We start from the raw sequence: 23,402 nt of genomic DNA on the forward strand, positions 1-23,402 counted from the left end.
CCGTCTCCCCCCTTGCGCTTCGCTCTCGCCTTGGCCTTCGCCACTCTCTTCTGGAAAGGCGCCACGGCTCTCCTCGCCCATTGCTTCGATAGCCGCCAGCTCCTCATTCGCCGCTAGGTCCTCCTGGTTCCGGTGTAGAAACTCTTGCACTCGTTCAATAGTCCACTTGGGCCACTGACGTTCGATCAGGGTCATGCTGTCTCCTGCCTTGACGTTTCCTTCTTTCAAGACGCGATAGTACCAGCCCGTACGACTCGATCGAAACGTCTTAGGCGCAAAGTTTTTGAGTTGGAAGCGATGGTTAAGCTTGAAGCATGGCTGGCGTGGGAGGCTGACTTGCAGTACGACAGAGTCGCCCACGGCCCATTTGTCTCCGATGCAGACATTGCGCTCATTCAAGTGGCGCGTGACGAGGTTCTCGCCGAAGCCCCCGGGGCGGAAACGACCTGCAGCGGATGGGTACTCACGCTGCCAACCCAGATAGTGGGAACTGCAGTCTGTAGGGTCAAGTCAGCATCTGTCTCACCTCCCCCAAGGTGACGACCTGCAAGATGCCAGTCCACTTACACCCATGGACAGCCTTGTCCACCCCACCATGAAAGGTTGGATCATGCTCATCACCGTCGAGACCTAAGCGGGTCACACGCACAGAGTTGGTGCACATACACTTGTCGATTCCGCTTTCAATCTGGAGCCCCGGCATCTTTTTCATTTTACTCGTTCTTACTTCGAGGATCGTATCGGTCGTGCATTCTGACCATAAGTCAATATCCTTGCTATCCTGTGTCGTCATGGTCGGCTGACGTCGGTAGTCTTCTGATTTGTCTTGAGATATTTCTCGTCTCTTGGTCTACGTGGCAGCTTGCTGAGACAGCACCAAGAGTCAACTTGAGCCAGGTATGGTGTTGCAGGAGGGAGGCGCCAGGCTGTACTGATTCTCGAGCGTCGCTGGCTGATGACGATTCGCGCCGCAAGTAAACCCTTTTGCGGAGGTCATGATTGGGCGCGAACGGCATTGAACAGTGGGGAACCACCTCAGCATCCGTGGCAGCGTAAAGGCACCTAGCCTAGCCAACCAATTCAATACAGCACACCCTTCAGATCAAGCATGATTGCCTTCCTCCTCGTCTACGAAACGGTGAGTATCTGACACATGATACAAGAAGTAGCTGGAAACTTTTGATGGTCCCAAGGACACAGAACACGCCGGTTTAAATTTTGGCCCCCAAATCGACCCCGCATCTTAAAGATGCTCAAGGCACGCCCTCTGTCTGACCGGTGTGGTGACGCCTGTTCCTTGAGCCTCAACACAGCCTGAACAAGTCATTCCGGAGCAGGCTGTGGCTTTCAAAATGCGGGCGTGCTCTGTCGCGATGGTCAATCCGACTGGTTATTTGGTTCCCCCCTCCATCACCAGTGGCTTGAAGAGGCAACGAACAAGGGTGTTGCTGTGGAGAGGAATATGAATGGCAGAACCTTGAACCTGTATTGATAGAGGTGGGACAGGTAATGCATCCGGAACAGCCAGGGCCCCAAACGACGTGTTGTGAGGCTCACCTTTCTTCACAGATTCCCTTCATTGGACCCTTCCTACTCCTATCCATGACCCCGCTTTCCCTAAACAACCTGACACTCCTGTAATCGTGGTCACAAACTTGCTCGGGGTAAGTCTATCCAGTAATTCCTTGTACCTGCATCCCTGCCAGGATGCAATACATTACGATGTCCTCGCCGGCAAGCCCCTACGGATCGATTCCCATTGGATCGGTGGCTGACGGCCTGCAGGTAGTATCACATCGCATCTAGGCTCCATGCGTTGTTCACTTGTCATGAAAAGCAAGCTTTCCCTGCTATGGTTGAGCAGAGCCGCATCCCGTATAAATCAATGGGGCGATGCTCAGGAAATGGATGGGTGGAACATGACTTGGGCGACGGTGCCTTGGATAACTACTCTAGTAATTAGGCCGTGGGTTCCTCTTGCCCACAGAGTATAACGAGGGCACTTTGCATTGTGGTCGCTCCCTCACCGCAAGCTTTTGAACGCGCGGGCCTGCATCATTCTATCCTTCATCGAACTCCCATCTGCGAATCCCCGACGACAAGACATGTACCGGTATCAACCGTTCCAGGGATGATATAGAGCATCTTTCACTGCATTCATTGGATAGCCTCGCCGTTCACATCCGCCAGCATACGCGCCCTCTTATCAAACCCCGACTCTGTGACGTTGACAACAAAGTGCTTCAATGGCAAGGCTTGATCGGCTTCCTTTCGAGGTTCTGGCCATCATAGCCGGCAATCTTGCACCCCGGGACATACACAGTACGAGTCTGACTTGTCATCGTCTGCACTGGGCTCTTATGCATAACGATCATATCGCCAAAAAGACACTCCAGGCAAGTAGACCCGCGCAAGTAATCGACGGGTGTCCGGCTGACCGATTTTCCTAGATATATGCTCCGTTCTCATTGGAACTCAAAGATGCCTCCTCACGAATTTTCCATGGCTCATACGCTCACGGCTTGCAACGCTTCGTCAAGCGGCAATTGGCCGTGACGACCGCCAATCCCTTCTTTGCCGGCGTTGTTGCCATGGCAGATACCTTTGTCTACTCCAATGGCATGCTTTGCTATACGTCACATGACCGAGGAACGCTGATGCCGGATACTTTGCGGCTTCTCGACTTGCGCCAACCTTCGTCAGCTGAGATAATCATCCATCTGAAACTCATTAGATTTGTGGGAAGCGATTGGAACTTGAAGCCCCTAGTTGAGCCAATCTATTACGCAGACGGTCTCGTGTCGTGCATCTTTGCACCCGCCAGCAGGTCCCGAACGAAACAGAACACACACAGCGCACTCTTCGTGTTTCGTCCTGCCAGCAATCAACTGGTTTTGACATATCCGTTGGCGCGTCCTGGGCAACAAGACTTTTGCTTTGTCCGCAACACCAGCGAGCAAGTATGGGTAGGAGAATGGGAAAACGTCGCCGATGGCCGCGGTTGTCTTGTTCTGCAGTTATACGACATACCCAACCGCACCTGGAAACTGCCACAAGTTCGGACGCCAGCACCGGTAGGGGATGAGCTGGGTAAGACTGTGTGTGTGGAAATCATTGGAAACTACATGTACGTCGTTTCCAACTCGGCGACCTCGAATGCCAACCAAGCTCGCGATGCAGACTGGATGTCGCATTACTATGCATTTAGGTTCCCCCTGGCAGCGCCCGAGAAACTCGAGGTTGCCCCCAAGGAAGGCCTCTGGCGCAGAAATCACAAGGAGGGGCCGATTCATGACACGACCATTAGTCTGGAGACCGACACGCACACCGGCAGGTTGGTCATTGTCGAGGTCCGGACAGAAAGCCCAGAGGCTGTTTGGCCTCCAGTGACCACATCCTATAAGACCTTTCTCGACTTTGCCCCTGCTGCCTGCAACAATTCACCAGTTGCTTCCAAGGAGCAGGCCTGGGGCTTCCGCGAAGCCTCACTCGTTCACACACTCGAAACCTCTCAGCGATACAGTTCATATAGACCATACATCCGCTCATACCATCAAGACAGCGAGAGCTTTCTGGAAGTCTTTCCATGTTATGCCACTGTTTCAGGCGGCGAGATGAGCTCTCCAACTCAGCCCTGGCTCCGACTGCGATCTGTTGCGAAGAGCAGTGACGCCATGCCGGCCGCATTCTGGCCCGTTAGATCCACACCAAATCTTTACACGGAGTCTAATCCATATTTTGACCTCAACTCACGTTACCCTGGACGTTTTCAGGTACAGGGAACAGCGGACGAAAGATCCATCGTATACGCCTTGGGGGAACGAGGTCCTAATGTACTGAGACCAGTTGTTCTACTATCCTTCGACCCTGGCTACAGACACAGGCGTAGGTAGAAGACGAACAAGTGTAGCGTCGCGCACAGAATCAGAGCATTGTTTAGGCCCCGGCGCCATGAAGTAGCGAATAATAAATGTGGAAAAGTATCTAAGCTTTCGTGCCTCGCGTTACGCCATAGACGCTTAGCAAAGTTGACACATTGGAGCCACAGGCTGCTGGGCGCTGTCCTTATAAGGTTGGTTAGTTATACATGGATTGGGCAGCGGCATACATATTGCACTCGTGACATGAAGGGGGCTATTCAAAGCCAAGGAAACATTCAACCATCACCCCCCTCCCTCCAGAGAAGGCTGGCACGCCATTGATAATGGAGGCGCATTCACGGCTGTCGGCTCGTGTACCTCCGGGTGCAATAACAAATTAATTTCCAATGCAATTTCAATGACCACCCTTCACAAAAGTCATACATTCACAGCTGACGCCATGTCCATGCATGTTGTGGCGAAGAATATAAATCCACTAGATTATATGTGTCGGGCAGGCGCCGAGGCTACATCCCACAACACCACATCTCCGTCTCTACTCCCTTCAACTAAGCAACGCCTGCTCTCCCTCAATACAAGAAGATGGAATCCGAAACAAACAAGACAGCCTACCCGTCATAACGTCTTTTGTTTAATCTCTGAGTCTTCGGAGCAACAATGCAAGCCCGGACTCGGTCCCACCCCGGCCGGGTCGAATCCGCTGTTCCCCTTTCTGCATGCGCCAAGTGTCCCATATGCAATCCATCCCTCAAGTTCCTTCAGCTCTCGTACTACACCTCGTCTTCCTCTGTAAGAGGGACACAGATGAGGCCTTTTTTTACTTTATCCTCAAGCTCGAAGTATGTGTCTGCTCCTGAGTCATGTTTGTGTGGCCTCGCGACAATGTCGTATTAGCTGCTTGTCTGCACGTAATTGCCTGTAGCGCAATAAATCAGCATTGAGTGAATCGACAGAGCAGGAGAGGACATCATGGGTGACAAACCTGGGAATTGGCCTTGCTTTCCATTCAACTTGCCGGTCCACCACTCATTTTCGTTCTTCGTACGGGTGATGATCTCTATGACATCGCCGGCTCGGAAGCTCAGGTCACCCTCGGCCTGAGCATCGTAGTCGTACAAAGCCGTCACGGTCTCTGCTACAGGCACGGCACTGAAACGGCTCGGCTTCGGCTTCGGTGGAGGAGGCTTGCCCTTCGCTGCCGCCATGGCCTGCAGGCCGGGGCTGCCGGGAGAGTACGGCGGAGGTGGTTGCGACTCGCTGTCTGCTGATGCTTGGCCGGTAGGGGTGTAGCCTATGCGCGCGAGGGGCTTCGAGGTGGTCGGGACAGAGGGGCTGGAGCTCGAAGGGCCGGCAGTCAGGAGGCCCTGAGCTCGAGGGCCCTCCAATGCGGGACGGCCGTATTTCGGCGGCCGCCTCTGTCCAGTGGTCTTAAATTTGACAATAGAGAGAGCTTCGGCTTGCTCCTGGATGTCGCCTCGCTTGGCGTGAAAGGCCTCCTCAATGTCCCGGGTGAGGTCGAAGTAGCCAATGTCGCAGCTTTGCATCTTCTCGTGCAGAGTATAGAAGACATTGAGTTGCATGTAGTAAAAGGACTGAAATAGTGGCTGGATGAACTCGCGCTCGAGTGCAAAGAGCTTCGGCAGCTCCTCCTTGAGCAGATCATTGAAGTAGTTGAACTCCTGGGTGGCTGTCTCGGTGTCGCCTTCGGCTTTCCACAAAGCCTTCTCGTCCTTGGCACTGCGTTCCTTTTTATCTTGCAACTTCTTGAGGGTGGTGCGATGCCGGTCGTAGTCGATCCTCTTGTGGTCGCGCTTAGTTGCAGTCTTGCGAATGGCCTTGATAACGTCGAGCAACTCGGTCGCAGGGCGGATAACTCTCGTCTCGATCATATCAAGCTCCGGCGCCAGGGTGTCCTGCAAGTCCTTGACGACGAGCTCATACTCTTCGCAAGCGCGGATGCCCTCGGGATTGCCCTCAATCTTCAGGGTGTCTGGGTCGGACATGCGACCAGAAATGGGTTTGTAGACCTCGGTCATGGCCTTGCTGAATTCGATCTGGTGGTTGAGCATGCCGTTGATGGCGTCGAAGTACTTCTTTGATTCATCATGAAGCTTCTTGGTCTCGGTCTCGAGCTCCTGGAACCTGCGCTCTGAATCACTGTAGACGGCGTCTTTGGTCTGCTCGCCAATATTGAAGCGAGACTTGAACGTTTGCGGCGCCTGGAGGACAAAGAAGAGATACCAGGTCAGTCAAAATGCTCGTACGTAGATCACCGACACACAACCTGTCGCGACACGACAAGCTGGGACATGGGACTGGGCTGGTGCCCCTCAATTTGTGGGGGAGAGATGGTACCCTAACGACGCTCTTCTGGAAGCCGCGAAAGCTCATGCTGGGGTTCGAACGGATGGGCCGGAATGCTCGGTAGGAGGAGGGGGAGGGCGGTCGGTAGGGCTGTTGTTCTAAAGGGTGTTTGTACGAGGGTTTGGCAGGATGCACAGCTGTAGTGAGGGCATTCCAACCTTATGAGGAATGGGAACACTTGGATGGGTGCAGGCGCAAGGCGGCCTCTGGCTTAGGCCTGATTTGGTGACGCTGGTGCTGTGCCGGTGACGACTGAGTCGTGGCTGTGTCCACAGTCAATCAGCTCCAACTGTCCCGCGGCCGGCTTGGCTTGTGGCGCGTGCGATCACAGACGCATCGGGGGACGCGTTGACACCCCAAGGTTACCTTACTGCCTCGCTAGGTACTTCCAGCGTGGGAGTCTGGTACGACGGAAGACGTGGATTACACAAAGCCAATTTGGACCTCCTACTTCTGCAGTTTTACGAGACTATAATACAAAGACAACTGCAGGAACGGCTTTTTATCGAGCATGTTTTCAGGAAAGGAGGTCCTGCAGCGCATTTTCGCGACGCCCCCCTCACAAAGCTTCTAAGCCTATCCGTCTCACTCGGATGCGTTCTCAAATCATAACGTCATCAGACGGGCTTTGCCAAGCGGCACCAGGCAGCCAGAGTGGCAGCCAATCACCGAACACCAGATTTATCCCCGAGCAAGAGACGGACGCCGACGGGCAAAACTCGCGAATTGCAAAAAATACCAGGGCGATTGGATAAGAGCATGAAATGATGGAGAAAGCTAGGGTGGGTCATTCGCCTCCGATTTGCCGCATCACCAGTCAGAAGTGCTGACATATCTTTTTTTCTCGGGCCTCCTCATCTCCCTCACAAAACCTTCCTCCCCTCCTCCTTCTGGCCTTCTATTCCCTCCGCATGCCATCACCATCATATCATCATGGCTAGCATCTCAACATCAGCGCTGAGGCAGGCAGGCCGCCTCTGCCGTACTACAGCTGCCTCTCCCCTTAGGAGGCTACCCACCGCGCCGAGGATCATCGCGGGACCCATCCAGCAGTTCACGCAGCGACGGAACGTTTCCGAGACGAGGCAGGACCACGCACAGGTCAATGTCGATACCGCTATCAAGCTGGACAAGAAGGATTTCATCGACCAGTCTCCCGATGGCTCCAACGTTGTGGTGAGTCCAATGGCCGAAGTGCTCAAGCAGGTCACGACCATGGAGGAAGGCCAGAGGCCCATCTACCTCGACATGCAAGCGACTACGCCCGTTGACCCGCGAGTGCTTTGACGCCATGCTTCCTTTCTACACCGGCATATACGGCAACCCCCATTCCAAGACGCACGCTTACGGATGGGAGAGCGAGTCCGCTGTCGAGGAAGCTCGCGAGCATATTGCGAAGCTTATTGGTGCCGACTCCAAGGAAATCATCTTCACGAGTGGTGCCACCGAGAGCAATAACATGAGCATCAAAGGTGTTGCGCGATTCTTCGGGAGGTCCGGCAAGAAGAAGCACATCATCACTACCCAGACCGAACACAAGTGCGTGCTCGACAGCTGTCGGCATCTCCAGGACGAGGGTTTCGAGATCACCTACCTGCCCGTAAACAACTCCGGCCTTATCGATTTGGCTCAGCTCGAGGCCGCTATCAAGCCTGAGACTGCCCTTGTGAGCATCATGACCGTGAACAACGAGATTGGTGTGATCCAGCCCATGGAGGAAATTGGCAAGCTGTGCCGCAAGAACAAGGTCTTTTTCCACACGGATGCCGCACAGGCCGTTGGCAAGATGCCTCTTGACGTGAACGCGATGAACATCGATCTCATGTCGATCTCGTCCCACAAGATCTATGGCCCCAAGGGAATTGGTGCCTGCTATGTTAGGCGACGCCCTCGTGTCAGATTGGATCCCATCATTACCGGAGGTGGTCAAGAACGTGGCCTACGCAGCGGCACGCTCGCGCCTCCGCTGATCGTCGGCTTTGGTGAGGCGTGCCGCATCGCGTACGAGGAGATGGAGGTACGTGTCACATTTCTCTCTTTTTTGCCGATCTTCGCGTTGCCCCATTATGATGATGTTGCTCTTATACATGCATGGCTTTCTGAAGTCCCGTGACAAGGACAATTGTTGTGACACAGCATCCCGTCTGAATATTATACATTCGCACCCATTTCCATCAATCACGTTTAGTTTTTGTGGAATTTTGGACTGACTCCCAATAGTACGATTCGAAGCGCATCAAGGCACTGTCCGATCGGCTCCTCGGCGGTCTCCTCTCTATGGAGCACACGAACCAGAACGGCGACCCGAACCATTTCTATCCCGGCTGCGTCAACGTGTCTTTCGCCTACGTCGAGGGCGAGTCGCTGCTCATGGCGCTGAAGGATATTGCTCTGTCGTCCGGCAGTGCTTGCACCTCGGCTTCTCTGGAGCCTAGCTACGTTTTGCGGGCCCTGGGTAACAGCGATGAGAGTGCGCACAGCAGTATCCGATTCGGCATTGGCCGCTTCACCACCGAAGCGGAGATTGACTACGTTCTGAAGGCCGTCCAGGAGCGTGTCGATTTCCTCCGTGAGCTGAGTCCTCTGTGGGAGCTTGTCCAGGACGGTGTCGACCTCAGCACGATCCAATGGAGCCAGCACTAATTTGCAAGACCTATGTGATCGTCTTGGCTGTACGAGAGGAAATGGGTTTTAACTAGCGGGTTCCTCGTTTAGGGGCCACCCTTGTGGATTTTAGTTTCTGTAATACCACCAGGCGAGGATGATTGAGCGAGGCCTGTCACTAGGCCAGTCATTCTTTCTTTACGGGAATCTCGGAGTTTGGCTTAGGAGGTGGGGAGAGGAGCGGGCATAAAGTGCTTCCAGTATCAGAGGCCTCCTGTCGATAGGGACAAATATGGGCTCACATGGCACAAGAGGAAGCCAGTTGGTGTATCACGACTAGTGGGAAGCCTGATGACGTTGGCTGAAGAATTCACACCAAACAATGAACACATCTGAAACACAACTGTCAAAGCATTGCGTGCTTGCCTGGATCGTCTGCGTGTGCCGTTTACCTCGTGGAATTATTATCCTCAGCCAAGGGACGGAATTGGCCCGGTCGAAGCTAAGCAGTCGGTACCTGGTGCAGGGTGGCAGAATTCGCAGTCGATACCCTTCGAGCGATACGCCTGCTACGCGGGTAGCTTGGGAAGGCTCTGTGCAGCCTTGACGGCAGCCCTGGGGCTTGATTGGGAACATGCTGCTTCCCAGCAGAGACGTGCGGCATCTCACACGCATGGTCCTAACTAGACAGGACACGTTCCCAACAATGCTTCAGGACGTGTGGCAGCAGAACAGGAGCAAGGCCGAAAGATCACAAGGGCCGATTACGTCGAAGACAGTTGGGTTTCGCCATTGTGTAACACAGCTCCATAATCGTGTGGTTCATTGGAGGGTTCCGCGAACGTGCTGGCCTACGACACGTGGGCCAGGAGAGAGGGGGTCGTGTGGTCGTTGCTGGACAAGGATAGAGCTAGAACATGACATCATAGAACTACAGCCCCTCCTTCCACCCTCCACCTCAAACCCGGTCCTAGGCCGACGCCCTCTTCTTGATGGATAGGGGAGGTGCAGGGCTACCCCGAATGACATCACAGGCCGAATCATACGGAAAGACAGACGGAAACTGCATCGTGAGGCTTGGAAGACGCGATATACTTGCTGGCGCGTTGGCCTAAACAGCAGCCGCGGCCCTAGTATATAAGGAAGATGTTTTCCCGCCAGAACGGAGAATCATCCCACTTCCTCGTCACCCACACAATATCCACAAAGAAAACATCTTCATCATACCCACCACCTTAAACGACAACTTTCTATAGCTACCGAAAGTCACCACAAGCAAATATGTCTGCCAACGACAACACGTCTACCCTCAAGTCTTACCTCGACTCGGCTACTGGCGCGGCCCAGAACCTTGTCGGTAGCATCACGGGCAACACAGCCGACCAGAACAAGGGCGAGGCCAAGCAGCAGAAGGCCGACGCCGAGTACAGCGCCTCGCACGCCACAGCCAAGCTCCCTGGCTTCAGCGCGTCCTCTTCCGGCGCCGTCACCAAGGACGACCCCGATCGCGCTGCCGGCTCCTGGAACCAGACTGTGGGCTCGGCCAAGGAGGCCGTCGGTGGTCTCGTTGGCTCCCAGAACCTCAAGGAACAAGGCCGTCAGCAGAACCTCGAGGGCCAGCAGCAGGAGGCGAAGGGTCAGGTCAATGACTTTGCGTCTGGCGTCGGCAACCGTCTCCAAGGCTCTATTGGAGGTGCCGTCGCTGGCCTGACGGGTGACAAGAGCGGCCAGCAGCACTACCAGGACCTTCACGACACGGGCAAGACGCAGCAGCGCGGAGCCGAGCATGACATCCAGAAGCAAGCCGAGGCAAAGCAGTAAGGGTTGACACGGAGGCAGGCGCGTGGTGACGAGGAGAATGGACGCGAGCGAAACACCTAGAGTCGACAGACACTTGATACCCCGGACAAGGCATGGAGGCGGCAGCTAAAGTATTATAATATGAACACCTCAGTTTCCCTATACCATTGCTTGACTCTGTTCTGGGAGTTGTGTGGTGCTACCATGGATCGTTGATGTATGGTCTTATTGGGCAAAGTGTTACTCAATGTGACAGTTGGTAAAGCCAGGCAGGAGAAGCTTGCTCAGTGGGGTTTCAGCATGGCGCATGTGAGACGGGTCTAGATCACTAAATGCCCTGCGTACGCCGCGAAGCAAGGGCAGCCAACCCACTACGTCGTCGGGCGCATGTTGGCCTGCAGGCTGCATTGCCCCCCAACCCATGTGGCCAATGCCCAGTGGACGCTTTGTTGGGAAACACGGCGGTCGCCTGGTCTCCTGGTGCGCTGGAAGTTCTCCCCCATCTGCAAGACCTGCTATCCTGCCATCAGCCCTCATCACTCCTGCCAGAGGCAGGCCTCAACCTTCAGATGACACCGATCGCCTGCTCTCCACTTGTGTGCCGAACGATGGAATCCCATCCAAATCGAGTCGGCGGGGTCGCTTGGTCTAGCACATGATATACGACTCTCGACAACCCTCTCGCGCCCTACCTTACCCTCAACCCAAACATCTCGCGGTCCTGGCCCACTGCAGACCCCGCACGCTTGCTTCCCAGCCTCCCGCCTGTGCTCTTTCGCCCAGTAGCCAGCAGCGCTTCTCCTGCATCTACAGGGGGACACTGAGCCCACGGTTTGACCGCCGTTGCAGCAGCATGAACGGAGAAGCACTCGCTAACGCAGGCCAGACAGGCCAGACAAGCATCCTTGCGCCGGCGCGGGGCGAAAGGAGGGAGGGGTGGCGCCTGTGAATGCTGTGAGGGAAGGACGGACTGGACCTGATGGGGCGGCAGCAGGTCGTTCAACCCTCGCCATCCTCCCACTCGCAACCGAGGGTCGCACACCACCTCGAACCTCGCGGTCGCGCACTTCCTCGTCATCGTTGTCGCCTCTTCCACACCACATTCTCTGCCATCTCCCTCGTACTGCCACATCTGTCCTGACCGTCCCAATTGCTCCCACTGCTCCCCGACTCACCCGGATCGCTCTCTTGAATACCGTCTCTATGCTCTCAACATGGAAGAACTCGCGGCGGCCCCCCAGCAGTGGACCATCATACTCGCGTTGACCGCCCTTTGTCTGTCTCTCGTCGTCCTCGGCCAGCTCCTGGCCTCGCATGCTGCCGCCTACCTGGCAGCACCCCGCGAAGCTGCCCTCCTCCTCGACGCCCTCGATGCCTCCATAGAAGAGAACGAAAGCTATGACCGCGACCTGACCAAGGTGCCCCGCCTTGAGGATAAAATCCGACTCGTCCGCCTCTTGCGCGACATCCAGCGAGCCGGCGATGATCTGCGCGAGGCCTTGTGCGCGCTGTTCGTAACGAGCGGTTTCGATGGGGACGAAAATGACGAGCTGGCCAGCTTCAACACAACTACAACACTGAAAGCGAGCGCGAGGGTCCTGTGGGCTGTCACGCGACGCGATCTCGAGGAGCGCAATCGCAGGCTGGACATGCTACGCATGCGCTTTCTTGTAGTCTACCTCGGCATCGTAGCGGAGCGGGCGCCTCCAGCAGTTGAGAAGCAGTCGTCGCCAAAGGCGAAGGAGAGGAGGCAGGAGAGGGAGTCGGAGAAACTTGGCACTGCTGCCGTCGCAGCCTCCAAGATCCCCCCAGCGCCCACCATGGCCCCAACGCCGGCGATGCTTCTCTCACGAGCACTAAATGAGGAGATTAAGAGAAAGCCACCGCTGCGGAGGCTGACAACGCAGGCCATCGGGCATTCATCCAACGCAAGACCTAGCCACCGTACCGGGTGGGCTGGGGTCGTTGAGGAACTGCAGAGGAGCCCAAAGCTGCAGGCGAGACACGCTTTTATCGAGAGATCGATTGAGCAGGAACTCGCATTAAGCAAGCTGCCGTGACTGGTAGTGTAACATTCAACTACTCAACGAGATGACCACATGTAGAGACATGAGGATCAGCGGCACACCAGCCCATTCACGACGTACTGATGATTCTGAAAAGGAGCGACGGAGGTAGCGCGGAGCTCACGGCCGCCAGTCGACACCCTAACAAGTATATGGGATATGAGAGCACAAGAGGTGCGACGCGAGGAATGGCGAGACACCTGACGAGTTTCCTTTACAATCTTGACACAACACTTCACTTAGAGTAGATACCCCCTTTTCCACAGCATTGGTCCCTTTCGATTCGGCCCTGTCGTCCGCTTCACAACACCTTTTCCCTTTATGGCTGCTTGTGCTTTTCTTTCATGCGGCGTTTCTGTCTCATGTGGTCATCCAGAAAACTCCTTTCAGTGAGCAGCCGGCGCATCAGGGCCTGTGACATTTCTTTCGCCGACTGTGTATCCCAGGTAGTTAGCAAGTTGCGCCAGACAATAGAAAACCGCCTTGACACGTACCATCCAGCGCCACAAGGAATCTGCTCACACAATTGTAGCAAGCAACCTATCAGTATCGTTAACAGCCGTTTCCCGGGACTCTCCTCGCATGACTGGCAGAAGAGGACCTACCGTTGCCACAAGCTCGACAACCTCCCTCTCACCGAACAAGCCCTTGACCTTGGCAAATGTTTCGTCAGAGACCTGTACGTTCCTCGTCATTTCATCCGCCAGCAGCAGCGCGGCCCACTGCGCGTCCCCGAACAGCCCGGTCCCCTCAGCCGCAACGCTCGGCTCGGCCAGGTCTCCGGCCTGGCCCTTGAGCCAATCCATGGCGGCCTGCGGGACGCCGGCGCCGACGGCGAGGGGTGCGTGGTGCATCCACTCGTACCAGGCGCGGTTGACGACGGCGACGCGGGAAATGGCGAGCTCGCGCAGGTCGGCGGGGACGATGGTCTGCGTGCGCACGGCGCCGAGGAAGGAGTTCCAGCCGTCGGCGACGGGGGGGCTGTGGAGGAGGGTCAGGTCGAGGGGCTGCAGGGGGCGCGGAGCGCGGCGCGCGGTGATGCGCGAGACGATGGCCTCTTCGGCGGGGTCCGCTGGCTGTGGCGGGTTGGGGGTGTAGGGCAGGCGCATTGTCGCGTTTGTGCAGACGATGATGGTGGACTGTGGGGCTTGCTTGTGAGTAAGGGGTTCGCCGAAAGCGTTTCACAAGTCGCTGCGCATGTGTGTGTGAGTGAGAGAGAGACTTGTATTGATTAGGAGAAGCAGGAGCTGTGCATGAAGAGACATTCTAGAGCTGGTAAATATGTAGTGAAAGCCGAAGCCTCGGGAAATACCCACGGCAGTCCGACCGGTCCACTTCCCGAGAATCGGCGCCCGAAGCCGGGTAAGTGCTATTCCGGCGTTCCGATGGTCCTGATGTTCATGCAGAGGTAGTGAGTGACCTGAGTGGCATAGTTGTGAGTCTCAAAAATACTGTTGCGGGTCTCCGAGATTACACGAAGATGCCAGTCGTGCTCAATCAGGAGGAGAGAGCACTCCCGAGATACCTACTGGAGCAGGCAGGATGGGTTCCAAACCAACCATACCGAACCTTCGCCGACCAGACTTGTCCGCACAGTAGCTACCTCGCCCTACCTTGTGTGTCGGTGGGAAAGGGAAATATTTATACCGACCAAAGAGAGCCTCTAAGGACGTTAGTAAAGACTCGGTGCCCACCAGTCGCGAAACTGATTTGTTCTTCTTTCCAGGGTTGCTAAGTTCAACACCATCTGAAGAGTGATTCCGTTGAAGGACACACCACAGAGGACTAGGACCACAGGGAGTCATCGACAATTCGTTGTCCGTGCGAGAGGCCTATCCTCCGTAGGAATTCTAATCACGTGACCTCTCAATTAACGCGCGACCCCATTATTTTTCGCGTCACTGGGGACACGGCAGGTAGCAGGAGACGTGCAACGGCTACCAAGCAAGCCTGGTCCTCGCCCACCCACGCCAACCCCAAACCCAGGGCCGTCGGTCTCGTCCTTCACCACGTCCCTTCGACTTGCTTTGCCGGCATCCGCAACCATGGCCGACATCAAGATCGACACCAAGGTATTCCAGGAGCGCATCACCCATCTTGCGACTGCCTGGAAGAACGACCAGCGCGGCAGCAATGGCATCTTCAACGGCGCCACATCCATGCTCGTCATGATGGGCAAGGTTGAGGAGGTTCCTGAGCTGCACAAGAACAATGCCATGCACGTGAGTCAACCCACCGCGCAAAGTCCCTTCAACATCTTCGTCGCGATCAAAAGACTAATGTCTGGTCTAGTTTTGGCTCCTCGGCTACGAGTTTCCGACGACTTTGATGCTCCTGACCGTCGATACAATTTACATTGTCACGACTGCGAAAAAGGGTGAGCCTGCGCTCTGCTGCCTAAACCGCACTGCGCGACTTGCTAACATCTCCAGCCAAGCACCTTGAGCCCCTCAAAGGCGGTCGTTTCCCTCTCGAGATCCTCGTGCGAGGCAAGGATGCCGCTGAGAACCAAAAGATCTTTGTCAAGATCGCCGACACGATAAAGGCAGCAGGCGTAAGTTGCCAACAGCCAGGAATCGGCTTCGCCACGTGGTGGTACTCTACTGACAGCATTTGCCTATACAGAACAAAGTTGGCATCATCGCGAAGGATACCTCGAAGGGCCCCTTTGTCGACGAATGGAAGAAAGTCTTCGCCGAAAACTGCAAGGATGTGGAGGAAACCGACATTTCCCCAGCGCTTTCCCAGATCGCCTTCTCCGTCAAGGACGAGTCGGAGTTACGCGCCATGCGCACCGCCTCCAAGGCTTGCGTCGGTCTCATGACGCCTTACTTCCTCGACGAAATCACCGATATCGTGGACGGCGACAAGAAGGTCAAGCACAGTGCCCTCACCGATCGCGTAGACAAGAAGCTGGACGACGCAAAGTTCTGGCAGAATCTCGAGCTGCCCAACTCGACGAAGCTTCCTTCGGATATGGATACCTCGCAACTCGACTGGGTCATGGGACCCACGGTCCAGAGCGGTGGCAAGTTTGATCTGAGGATGGGTGTCGAGAGCAACGACGACCCCTTGCATCCGGGCATTATCATTGCCAACATGGGTCTGCGATATAAATCCTACTGCTCCGCCATTGCCCGAACTTACCTCATGGACCCCAACAAGGCGCAGGAGAGCACCTACAAGCTTGTGCTCAACATTCACAACATGATCATCAAGGAGATCCGCGATGGCGTTGTTGCCAAGGAGGTGTACAACAAGGCTCTAGCTATGATCAAGTCGAAGAAACCCGAGTTGGAGAAGCATTTCCTGAAAAACGTGGGCTACGGTATTGGTCTGGAGAACAGGGATCCAACCCTCCTCCTGAGCGCCAAGAACTCCAGAGTTCTGAAGGACGGCATGACCCTAGTTGTCACCACCGGTTTCAGCGACATTGAGAATCCTCAGCCCCAGGACAAGAACAGCAAGACGTACTCAATGGTCATCACGGACACAATCCGCGTTACCTCGAGCGAGGCTGTCGTGTTTACTGGCGAGTCGCCCACCACGGCCGATGCGTGCTCTTTCTTCTTTGAAGGCGAGGAGGAGACGGCCCCGACTCCCAAGAAAGAGAAGAAGGATGGCCGCGTTGGTGCTGTTGCTACCAAGAATATCACCTCGACCAGACTACGATCAGAACGCAACGCTCAGCCTGACGATGACGCGGACCAAAAGCGCCGTGAGCACCAGAAAGAGCTCGCTTCAAAGAAGCAGAAGGAAGGCCTGGCGCGGTTCTCCGAGTCAACGGCTGGCCAAAACGGTACTGAGATCAAGAAATTCAAGCGTTTTGAGTCATACAAGCGGGACAACCAACTTCCCCCCAAGGTAAGGGACTTGTCCATCGTCGTCGACGCAAAAATGGGCACGATCATTCTCCCTGTCATGGGTCGGCCCGTGCCTTTCCACATCAACACGATCAAGAATGCAAGCAAGAGTGACGAAGGAGACTGGTCGTTCTTGCGTGTCAATTTCCTGTCGCCCGGCCAGGGTGTTGGTCGCAAAGACGATCAGCCATTCGAGGATGCCACAGCCCACTTCGTCAGGAGCTTGACATTCCGTTCCACGGACGGCGACCGCTACCAAGAGATTGCCACGCAGATTTCGAATATGAAGCGTGACAGCAACAAGAAGGAACAGGAGAAGAAGGAGCTCGAGGACGTTGTCGAGCAGGACAAGCTCGTCGAGATAAGGAGTAAGTGAAATCTTGAACATGAACAAGAACACAGCCAAGCTGACATGATGGAGACCGCCGCCCGGCTGTTCTTGACAACGTGTTCCTACGCCCAGCAATGGAGGGCAAGAGAGTACCCGGCAAGGTTGAGATTCACCAGAACGGTATCCGCTACACTTCGCCGCTCCATGGCAGCCAGAGGGTGGACGTTCTCTTCTCCAACGTCCGACACCTCTTCTTCCAGCCCTGCCAGCACGAGCTCATCGTCATCATCCACATCCATCTCAAAGACCCCATCGTCTACAGTAACAAGAAGAAGACGAAGGACATTCAGTTCTACCGCGAAGCGACCGACATCCAGTTCGACGAGACTGGCAACAGGAAACGTAAGTACAGGTACGGCGATGAGGACGAGTTCGAGCAAGAACAGGAGGAGCGCCGTAGGAGAGCGGAGCTCGATCGCCTCTTCCAAGGCTTTGCGCAAAAGATTGCCGAAGCTGGTAAAAACGAAGGCATCGAGGTCGACATGCCGCTGCGAGACCTTGGGTTCCACGGCGTACCGTTCCGCAGCAACGTTTTCATTCAGCCCACTACAGACTGTCTGATCCAGGTCGTGGAACCCCCCTTCATGGTCCTCACACTCGACGATATCGAGATCTGCCACCTGGAACGTGTGCAGTTCGGTTTGAAGAACTTTGATATGGTCTTTGTCTTCAAGGACTTCTCGAGGGCCCCATACCACGTCAACACGATTCCTGTCGACTTCCTTGATGCCGTCAAGGAGTTCCTCGACTCGTCTGACATTGCCTACTCGGAAGGTCCTCTCAACCCTGAACTGGCCTACCATTATGAAAGACAGTCACGGCCGACACGCACCAGTTCTTCATCGACGGCGGTTGGTCCTTCCTGCAGGCTGAGTCTGACGACGAGGACGGCGGTGAGGAGTCGGAGGAGAGCAACTTTGAGATTGACGACGACGAGCTTGACGAAGCATCCGAATCGAGCGAAGAGGACTCGGACTTTGGCTCGAATGCCTCTGACGAGGATGACGCAGACATGAGTGATGAGGACGAGGGCGAGGACTGGGATGAGCTCGAGGCCAAGGCCAAGAAGCGAGATCGCGAGAGCGCTCTCGAGGAAGACGAGGGTCGCAACAAGAAGAAGCGCAAGCACTGAGAGGCTGTGCGTGTGCGTTGCTGGCGCGTTGGAGCAGGGGTTTGCGCCGGATTATAGTCCTCCGTTGCCGGCACGAGGCTGGTCGGGTGTGTTAATAGGCCCCGCGAATTGTGCTTTCTTGGCAAATGGACTTGGCAAATGGAAATGAAGGGAGAAACAGAGACCGGGAAGATGTTTTCCTTACCTCGCGTTGTATCAAAAAAATTGTACCTCTTGCGGAATCGTTTTCTGTATCGAACGAGACCTCGCTGGTTTTTGGGCTCGCGGGGGAGGAGCTAGCTGTCTCGAGAATTCGTCTATACGCTGGCGAAGCGGGGGGGGGGGGGGGTTGCTTTGAAAACCAAGGGAATTGATTGTTAGCTGAATCGATTGACCATTTAATGGCACGCATGAACTCGGACGAGCAAATGCAAACACCTTTACGACGTGATGGAGACGATTCTGCCGTCTAGCCAGCACATGGGTAATACGACCTGTTTGATCGAAGGCCAGGAAACCTCATCACGGGCTGTCTTCGAGGGAGACTTAGCACTTCACACTCATAGTCCAAGTAACATAGCATGCCCACGGCAACCTCAGCTCAGCATCACTAATTCGTCTTGAAGCGGAAAAAGAAGAAGTGGGGAAAACTTTCTATTCATCACTACGCCGTCGAACGCCAGGCCCAAGCAGGTCCAAGGGGCAAAAGGCTACCTGCATCTTCCAATCTGCTACCTGTGCCCCCCGTCCTGCCAGGCCACCGAACCAGATGGAGAAAAAGGTAAAACTGAATTGAAGGCCTAGTCCGCCCAACAACCAAGCTGCAAAAAGAGCTAGAGAAGCAAGGAGAAACCGAACCAGCAAGGCAAACCGAAGACGTAAACCCTCGAATAAAAATAAATTGAAGGTGACGGCGGGAGGGAAGAAGTCATCATACACTGTCATTTCGTCGGTACTGTCCTCCACGAAATCAAGGCCCCGTAGCAGCACCGCTGCAGCACCAGCTGCGAGAACATCATGTCCGCGGCAAGAACGACAGCGGCGACGCGCGGCGTCGACCTGCGGCCGCGCTGGCCAGGGAGGCGACGCTGTGTGAGGGTCCGCTCGAGGCGAGGGAGACGAGTCTGCGCTGGGACTCTTCGCGCGCCTCCTAGGCCTCGCCAGGTCGAAGGTCACGGCCGGAGGCCATGGCGCCGCTGGACCCGCCGAGCACACCGCCAGTGGCAGGACCCTTCTGAGAGGCGGGAGCATTGTTCCAGGAGAGGTATGTATGGTCTCCGAGCTTTCTACAAGGGAGGGTTAGATAACATGGCAACACTGGAACAGCTCAGTTGCTTCGGGGGGGGGGGCTACCTTGGCTTCAAGAGATGAGTGACGGTGAAGACACCACCGAGAACAATACACAGGCCACCGACGACCACGTATGCGATTCCAAGGAAGTTGTTACGGCCACCCATGACGGTACGAGTGGAGATGACGATGGACTTGGAGCCCTTGTATGCCTTGGTTGGGAAATCTGCGCCCACATGTTAGTTTCTCTGACGTCCCATACCAACATTGGCTCGAACAAATGACTGACTGTCGGTGATGTTAACCTGGTAGGTTCCGGCTCGCATGGGCTCGTCGTCATTGCGCTGATACAGCTTGCTGAACTCAGGTAGACCGGCTGTACGCATCCAGACCTGGAAAGCCTGCCACTCGCTCAAGTCGGGAGGGGGGTTCTGTTCGGTGTACTTGGGGTATGTTTTACGCCAGTTGGGAGGCGGCATGATGGTCGAGGGGTCGTACTTGGTGTTGCCATAGAGGTCCCTGTCGGAGGCCCAAGCAATCCTGCTGTCGTCCTTCATTTCGTAGATGGCGCTGTCGTCATTGGAGCCTTGGGGATTCTGCTGCAGAGGCGAAGTGAACGTGTCGTTGAACATGGAGTTGGCGATGAGGCCGCATGGATAGATAGGCAGTCCATTGTCCCGGTCAAAGGCAACCTCTTTGGTGCTACCACAGTCGGAGCCGTTGATCGAGTTGGAGCTCTGAGCATCGCCTTTCAGCTGATCGGCGTAGAAGGACGAGACATATCGACGATGGTTCTGATAGAAATTGGTGAGATGGTAGTAGAAGAGCACAGGCGGGCCCATGTCCTCTGGAATGGTGAATTCGACGGTACAGATGGTGCCTGAGTAGTTTTGACCGCGGGCTGGTTGCACGTTGACGTCCTCGTATTTCCTCCATCGGGCAACCTTGGTATCGTTACCGCCCTTGAAGGCATTAGAGATGTGTTTGGAGGGCATGGTATCAAAGTCGCTCGTCGGCGCATCGTTGAGACAGTCTGAGTAGTCAATCCGGATTTCCTGGACCTGTGTATCCCATTTGTCAGTAATGGTTGCGACCGGAAGCCGCGGGGTTCTCAAGCAGAGGATCGTACCTCGGAGCTGGCGTAGAGCAGCAGGCCTCCAATGGGAGCGAAAATGATGCCGATAGTGAAAAACAGGGGGAGCACCGTCTTGGGTGTCAGGATGGGCCTGGAGGGTGTTGTTGGTCAGTATCGTCGTGGAAAGTCGAAGCGCATCCATGTTCATCGCCTTGGTGGAAAGGGTGGACTCACTGCCATGCCTTCAACCGCTGTTGCCGAAACGCAGTGTCTAAATACCAAGCAGAAATATCAGCATCCTGTCGCCCTGCCTAGATTGGGTCTGGCAGCCACTCGATTCCACCGCCGACACATGTCCGGAGCTTCCACGTACTTGCGGGACGGCGACTCTTCTTCTTGTCCGAGTTCTTGTCATTCGAATCGTGCGACCGGATCGAGTCGGCCTGACCCACACCGGATGGTGATTCGGGCATAATGAAGGTGGTGGTTTTGCGCGACGCGCGCTTTGTGGTGGGAGGTAGGAAGCGTCGTTTCGATCACAAGCTTCGTCGTGGTCGCGAAGAAGATGCAATGTCAGGGTCGCAGCTGTCCACCCAGAGTCTCGAAATGTCCAGGTTGGCGGACCGGGCGGGTCCTCGAGTGCCAGGCGACGACTACAGTGGAGCGTCAGCACCCATCAGTATGCCGAAAAGGGGAGAGCCAGGACCAGGACCGCCTTACGTGAAGGGTAGGTAGACAGCGAAGGGGCGCCCAGGTGGTAACGGGGCGCGGGCGCAGGCGCAGGCGCGGTACGTACGTGGAAGTACCCAGGCCTCGCTCGATGTGGCGGAGCCAACCAAGCACAACGGCACAGGCTTCTGACGGCCCCTATCAAAAGCCCGGTGGTCCGTCGCTGACTGGCTGCCCCGCCAGGCAGTAGCATTCCTTCCCAAGTTGTGATGAACTGGCTCTCCAGTCCTCCCTCGCTTTCCTTCATCACACATCTCGTTATATTGCCATACCGATGAACATGTGATGTACGTACATCTTCACTAGTTCACGAAACGTAAAAAGAAAGCTGCTTAGGAGTAAGAACAAAAATAATTCCGAACCAGGGAATCGAACCCTGAGCCTGACGGTGAGAGCGTCAAATGTTAGCCATTACACCAGTTCGGATTGTTGAAAACAGTGTTTCCTATATCAAATAAAGTCTGTAGCAGCACTGGTCCTTCACTTCGCATCTCATCCGTGAATATCAAACGGGGTGAGCAGGATTCCATTGTTACCATTCCACTCCAAGTATACACAGTCTTTCGATCGCAGGCGCCCGTCCAAAAGTCAGTGTGACACGAGAACACAACAAATGTTCCTCAATGCTTCTGACCGACTGAGCCCCCTTTTCTGTCAGTTTGACCCAGATTTGATCCATGTTAGTACAGTTGAGTTGGTCGCCGACGACAGTCCCAGGACTTGCAGCGCCTGATTGCAGGTCGTTGGATTGCTGGGAACTCGTTGCATCCTCAGCGGGCAGAAGAAGCTGTTTCCATGCGTCAAGACTCCACATCAGTTTGCCCTTCTCGATGCAGCCTGTTTCATCCACCAACGTGCCCATGATCCGAGGGTTGAAAGACAGATGCTGAGGGGACCGGCAGTGTTGGCACGTAGCCATGCTGATGTTGGCATAAAGGGGCACTCCACAACTAGGCCAGCCGTCAGTTGATCGGGAACTAAGGCTTGGAAGGGTAGGAGCGAAAGACGTCCGTTCATACCATTCAGTACAGCAGAGCATCTTTCTCTGCCACAAACTGGTCAATTCCATATCCACAATGACGAGACTGAGTTTGCCAGTAAACTTCAAATAAGGATCGCTGCGGACAAATTCGTCCACCGCAGCAACAGTGAACAAGGCACGGATGGGGCCATTGACAGCTTCCTCCGCATTCCACACGTTGTCCGGGAATCCTATACACACAGCCTCTTTCTTCAGTCGGTTCTTTGCCCATCTTCGAAGCCAGTCGGCATCGGGGCCTCGGGGCTCTACGTCAACCAACGTAGCGTTGTCGATGCTGATAGTGATCTGACCACCGCTACCGCGACGGTCCTGCTGCTTGGGGTTCACGATGAGCAGAATAGTCTTGTTTGGTGTCCATGCTCGAGCCGAGTTGATTTTGTCCTCCCATAAAGTGAAGACACTACTCCCGGTATTGTCGCACACAATTACCTCTGTGAGTTCGAGGAACTCGTCTCTTCCAGCCTTCTTCACCTGCCGGCGCCTACCAACGCTGCTGACGCAAACAAGAAGCATGACGCCACGGACGGCGTCGTGCCCAGTCTTAGCGTAAGTACCAAGCGTCATCAGGTCAGGAAGAGGTCTCAGGGGTTCATCTGAAAGTCCGGACCCTAATGGGACTCGATGAAGCATGTCATTCTCGCTTGTGTCCTCGAAAAACTGGATGAATTGCTTCGTTCCCCGCTCAGGATTGACACTGGTGCAGCTCGTCATGTAAGGGATGGTGCAGGGAGTCGACGAAGGGGCTCCAATGTATGTGGCCCAGACAGTAACGAGCCTGCCAAGGACGAGCGTGGCGACGGGTATGCCAATCGGCGTCAGCTTGACCTGCGATCAGAACCAGTTACCGACCTGCACCATAAGTCACAAGAGTGGCGCTGCTGCAAAACTCACACCAAGAACGCCAGTGTCATCTTTGATGGCGAGAAAGTACCATGGCCTTGAGTATTGGCCCCCTTTCTTGTCCACCTCTGAGGGCCTGTAGTTGACGATGCGACCCGAAAAAGAGATGTTTCCCGCCCCGGGAACGATGTCAGTAATCGAGACTTCCCTGTATGTGACGGTCGGGCTCCAGGCTCGAGCCAGAGGGCTAGTGGGTGCGTCAAGTTCTTCCTGTGTGAACCCGTCAGGGTGTGGCACTTTGGCAGGGTTTGCACAGCCTAACATCGCAATAGGCTTGGTGAAAAAC

At 55.2% G+C, this 23,402-nt stretch overlaps 9 protein-coding genes and 1 non-coding gene across 10 annotated transcripts; 5 read left to right on the forward strand and 5 right to left on the reverse strand.

The window, feature by feature from the left end:
- Positions 1-2,246: 2,246 nt before the first annotated feature.
- On the forward strand, positions 2,247-3,981 carry VDBG_00337 (conserved hypothetical protein; the record flags this gene model as incomplete). The annotated part of the gene is made up of 2 exons (XM_003008610.1): positions 2,247-2,400; positions 2,482-3,981. The coding sequence occupies 2 exons, from the start codon at positions 2,247-2,249 to the stop codon at positions 3,891-3,893; spliced, it is 1,566 nt and encodes a 521-aa protein (XP_003008656.1).
- A 717-nt stretch (positions 3,982-4,698) lies between these two features.
- VDBG_00338 (BAR domain-containing protein) lies at positions 4,699-6,272 on the reverse strand (the record flags this gene model as incomplete). Its single annotated transcript, XM_003008611.1, has 3 exons — positions 4,699-4,754; positions 4,864-6,100; positions 6,237-6,272. 3 exons carry the CDS (start codon positions 6,270-6,272, stop codon positions 4,699-4,701), a joined length of 1,329 nt encoding a protein of 442 aa, XP_003008657.1.
- Positions 6,273-7,178: 906 nt separating this feature from the next.
- Positions 7,179-9,252, forward strand: VDBG_00339 (cysteine desulfurase; the record flags this gene model as incomplete). The annotated part of the gene is made up of 4 exons (XM_003008612.1): positions 7,179-7,523; positions 7,603-8,246; positions 8,351-8,387; positions 8,466-9,252. 4 exons carry the CDS (start codon positions 7,179-7,181, stop codon positions 8,886-8,888), a joined length of 1,449 nt encoding a protein of 482 aa, XP_003008658.1.
- An 878-nt stretch (positions 9,253-10,130) lies between these two features.
- On the forward strand, positions 10,131-10,670 carry VDBG_00340 (conserved hypothetical protein; the record flags this gene model as incomplete). Its single annotated transcript, XM_003008613.1, has 1 exon — positions 10,131-10,670. The coding sequence occupies one exon, from the start codon at positions 10,131-10,133 to the stop codon at positions 10,668-10,670; it is 540 nt and encodes a 179-aa protein (XP_003008659.1).
- A 1,193-nt stretch (positions 10,671-11,863) lies between these two features.
- VDBG_00341 (conserved hypothetical protein) lies at positions 11,864-12,709 on the forward strand (the record flags this gene model as incomplete). Its single annotated transcript, XM_003008614.1, has 1 exon — positions 11,864-12,709. The coding sequence occupies one exon, from the start codon at positions 11,864-11,866 to the stop codon at positions 12,707-12,709; it is 846 nt and encodes a 281-aa protein (XP_003008660.1).
- Positions 12,710-13,101: 392 nt separating this feature from the next.
- Positions 13,102-13,824, reverse strand: VDBG_00342 (4-carboxymuconolactone decarboxylase family protein; the record flags this gene model as incomplete). Its single annotated transcript, XM_003008615.1, has 3 exons — positions 13,102-13,148; positions 13,210-13,255; positions 13,321-13,824. 3 exons carry the CDS (start codon positions 13,822-13,824, stop codon positions 13,102-13,104), a joined length of 597 nt encoding a protein of 198 aa, XP_003008661.1.
- Positions 13,825-14,663: 839 nt separating this feature from the next.
- Positions 14,664-18,101, forward strand: VDBG_00343 (FACT complex subunit SPT16; the record flags this gene model as incomplete). The annotated part of the gene is made up of 6 exons (XM_003008616.1): positions 14,664-14,937; positions 15,008-15,092; positions 15,148-15,269; positions 15,341-16,946; positions 17,000-17,820; positions 17,868-18,101. The coding sequence occupies 6 exons, from the start codon at positions 14,761-14,763 to the stop codon at positions 18,099-18,101; spliced, it is 3,045 nt and encodes a 1,014-aa protein (XP_003008662.1).
- A 1,129-nt stretch (positions 18,102-19,230) lies between these two features.
- On the reverse strand, positions 19,231-20,918 carry VDBG_00344 (CDC50 family protein; the record flags this gene model as incomplete). The annotated part of the gene is made up of 6 exons (XM_003008617.1): positions 19,231-19,366; positions 19,434-19,596; positions 19,660-20,431; positions 20,500-20,596; positions 20,680-20,716; positions 20,819-20,918. 6 exons carry the CDS (start codon positions 20,916-20,918, stop codon positions 19,231-19,233), a joined length of 1,305 nt encoding a protein of 434 aa, XP_003008663.1.
- A 610-nt stretch (positions 20,919-21,528) lies between these two features.
- Positions 21,529-21,600, reverse strand: VDBG_15006. Its single transcript has one exon. It is a non-coding gene; the product is annotated as a tRNA-Glu (tRNA).
- Positions 21,601-21,987: 387 nt separating this feature from the next.
- Positions 21,988-22,780, reverse strand: VDBG_00345 (conserved hypothetical protein; the record flags this gene model as incomplete). Its single annotated transcript, XM_003008618.1, has 2 exons — positions 21,988-22,124; positions 22,231-22,780. 2 exons carry the CDS (start codon positions 22,778-22,780, stop codon positions 21,988-21,990), a joined length of 687 nt encoding a protein of 228 aa, XP_003008664.1.
- Positions 22,781-23,402: the final 622 nt, after the last annotated feature.

This window comes from Verticillium alfalfae, genomic scaffold (genome assembly GCF_000150825.1).
Source record: "Verticillium alfalfae VaMs.102 supercont1.1 genomic scaffold, whole genome shotgun sequence".
Taxonomy (NCBI): domain Eukaryota; kingdom Fungi; phylum Ascomycota; class Sordariomycetes; order Glomerellales; family Plectosphaerellaceae; genus Verticillium; species Verticillium alfalfae.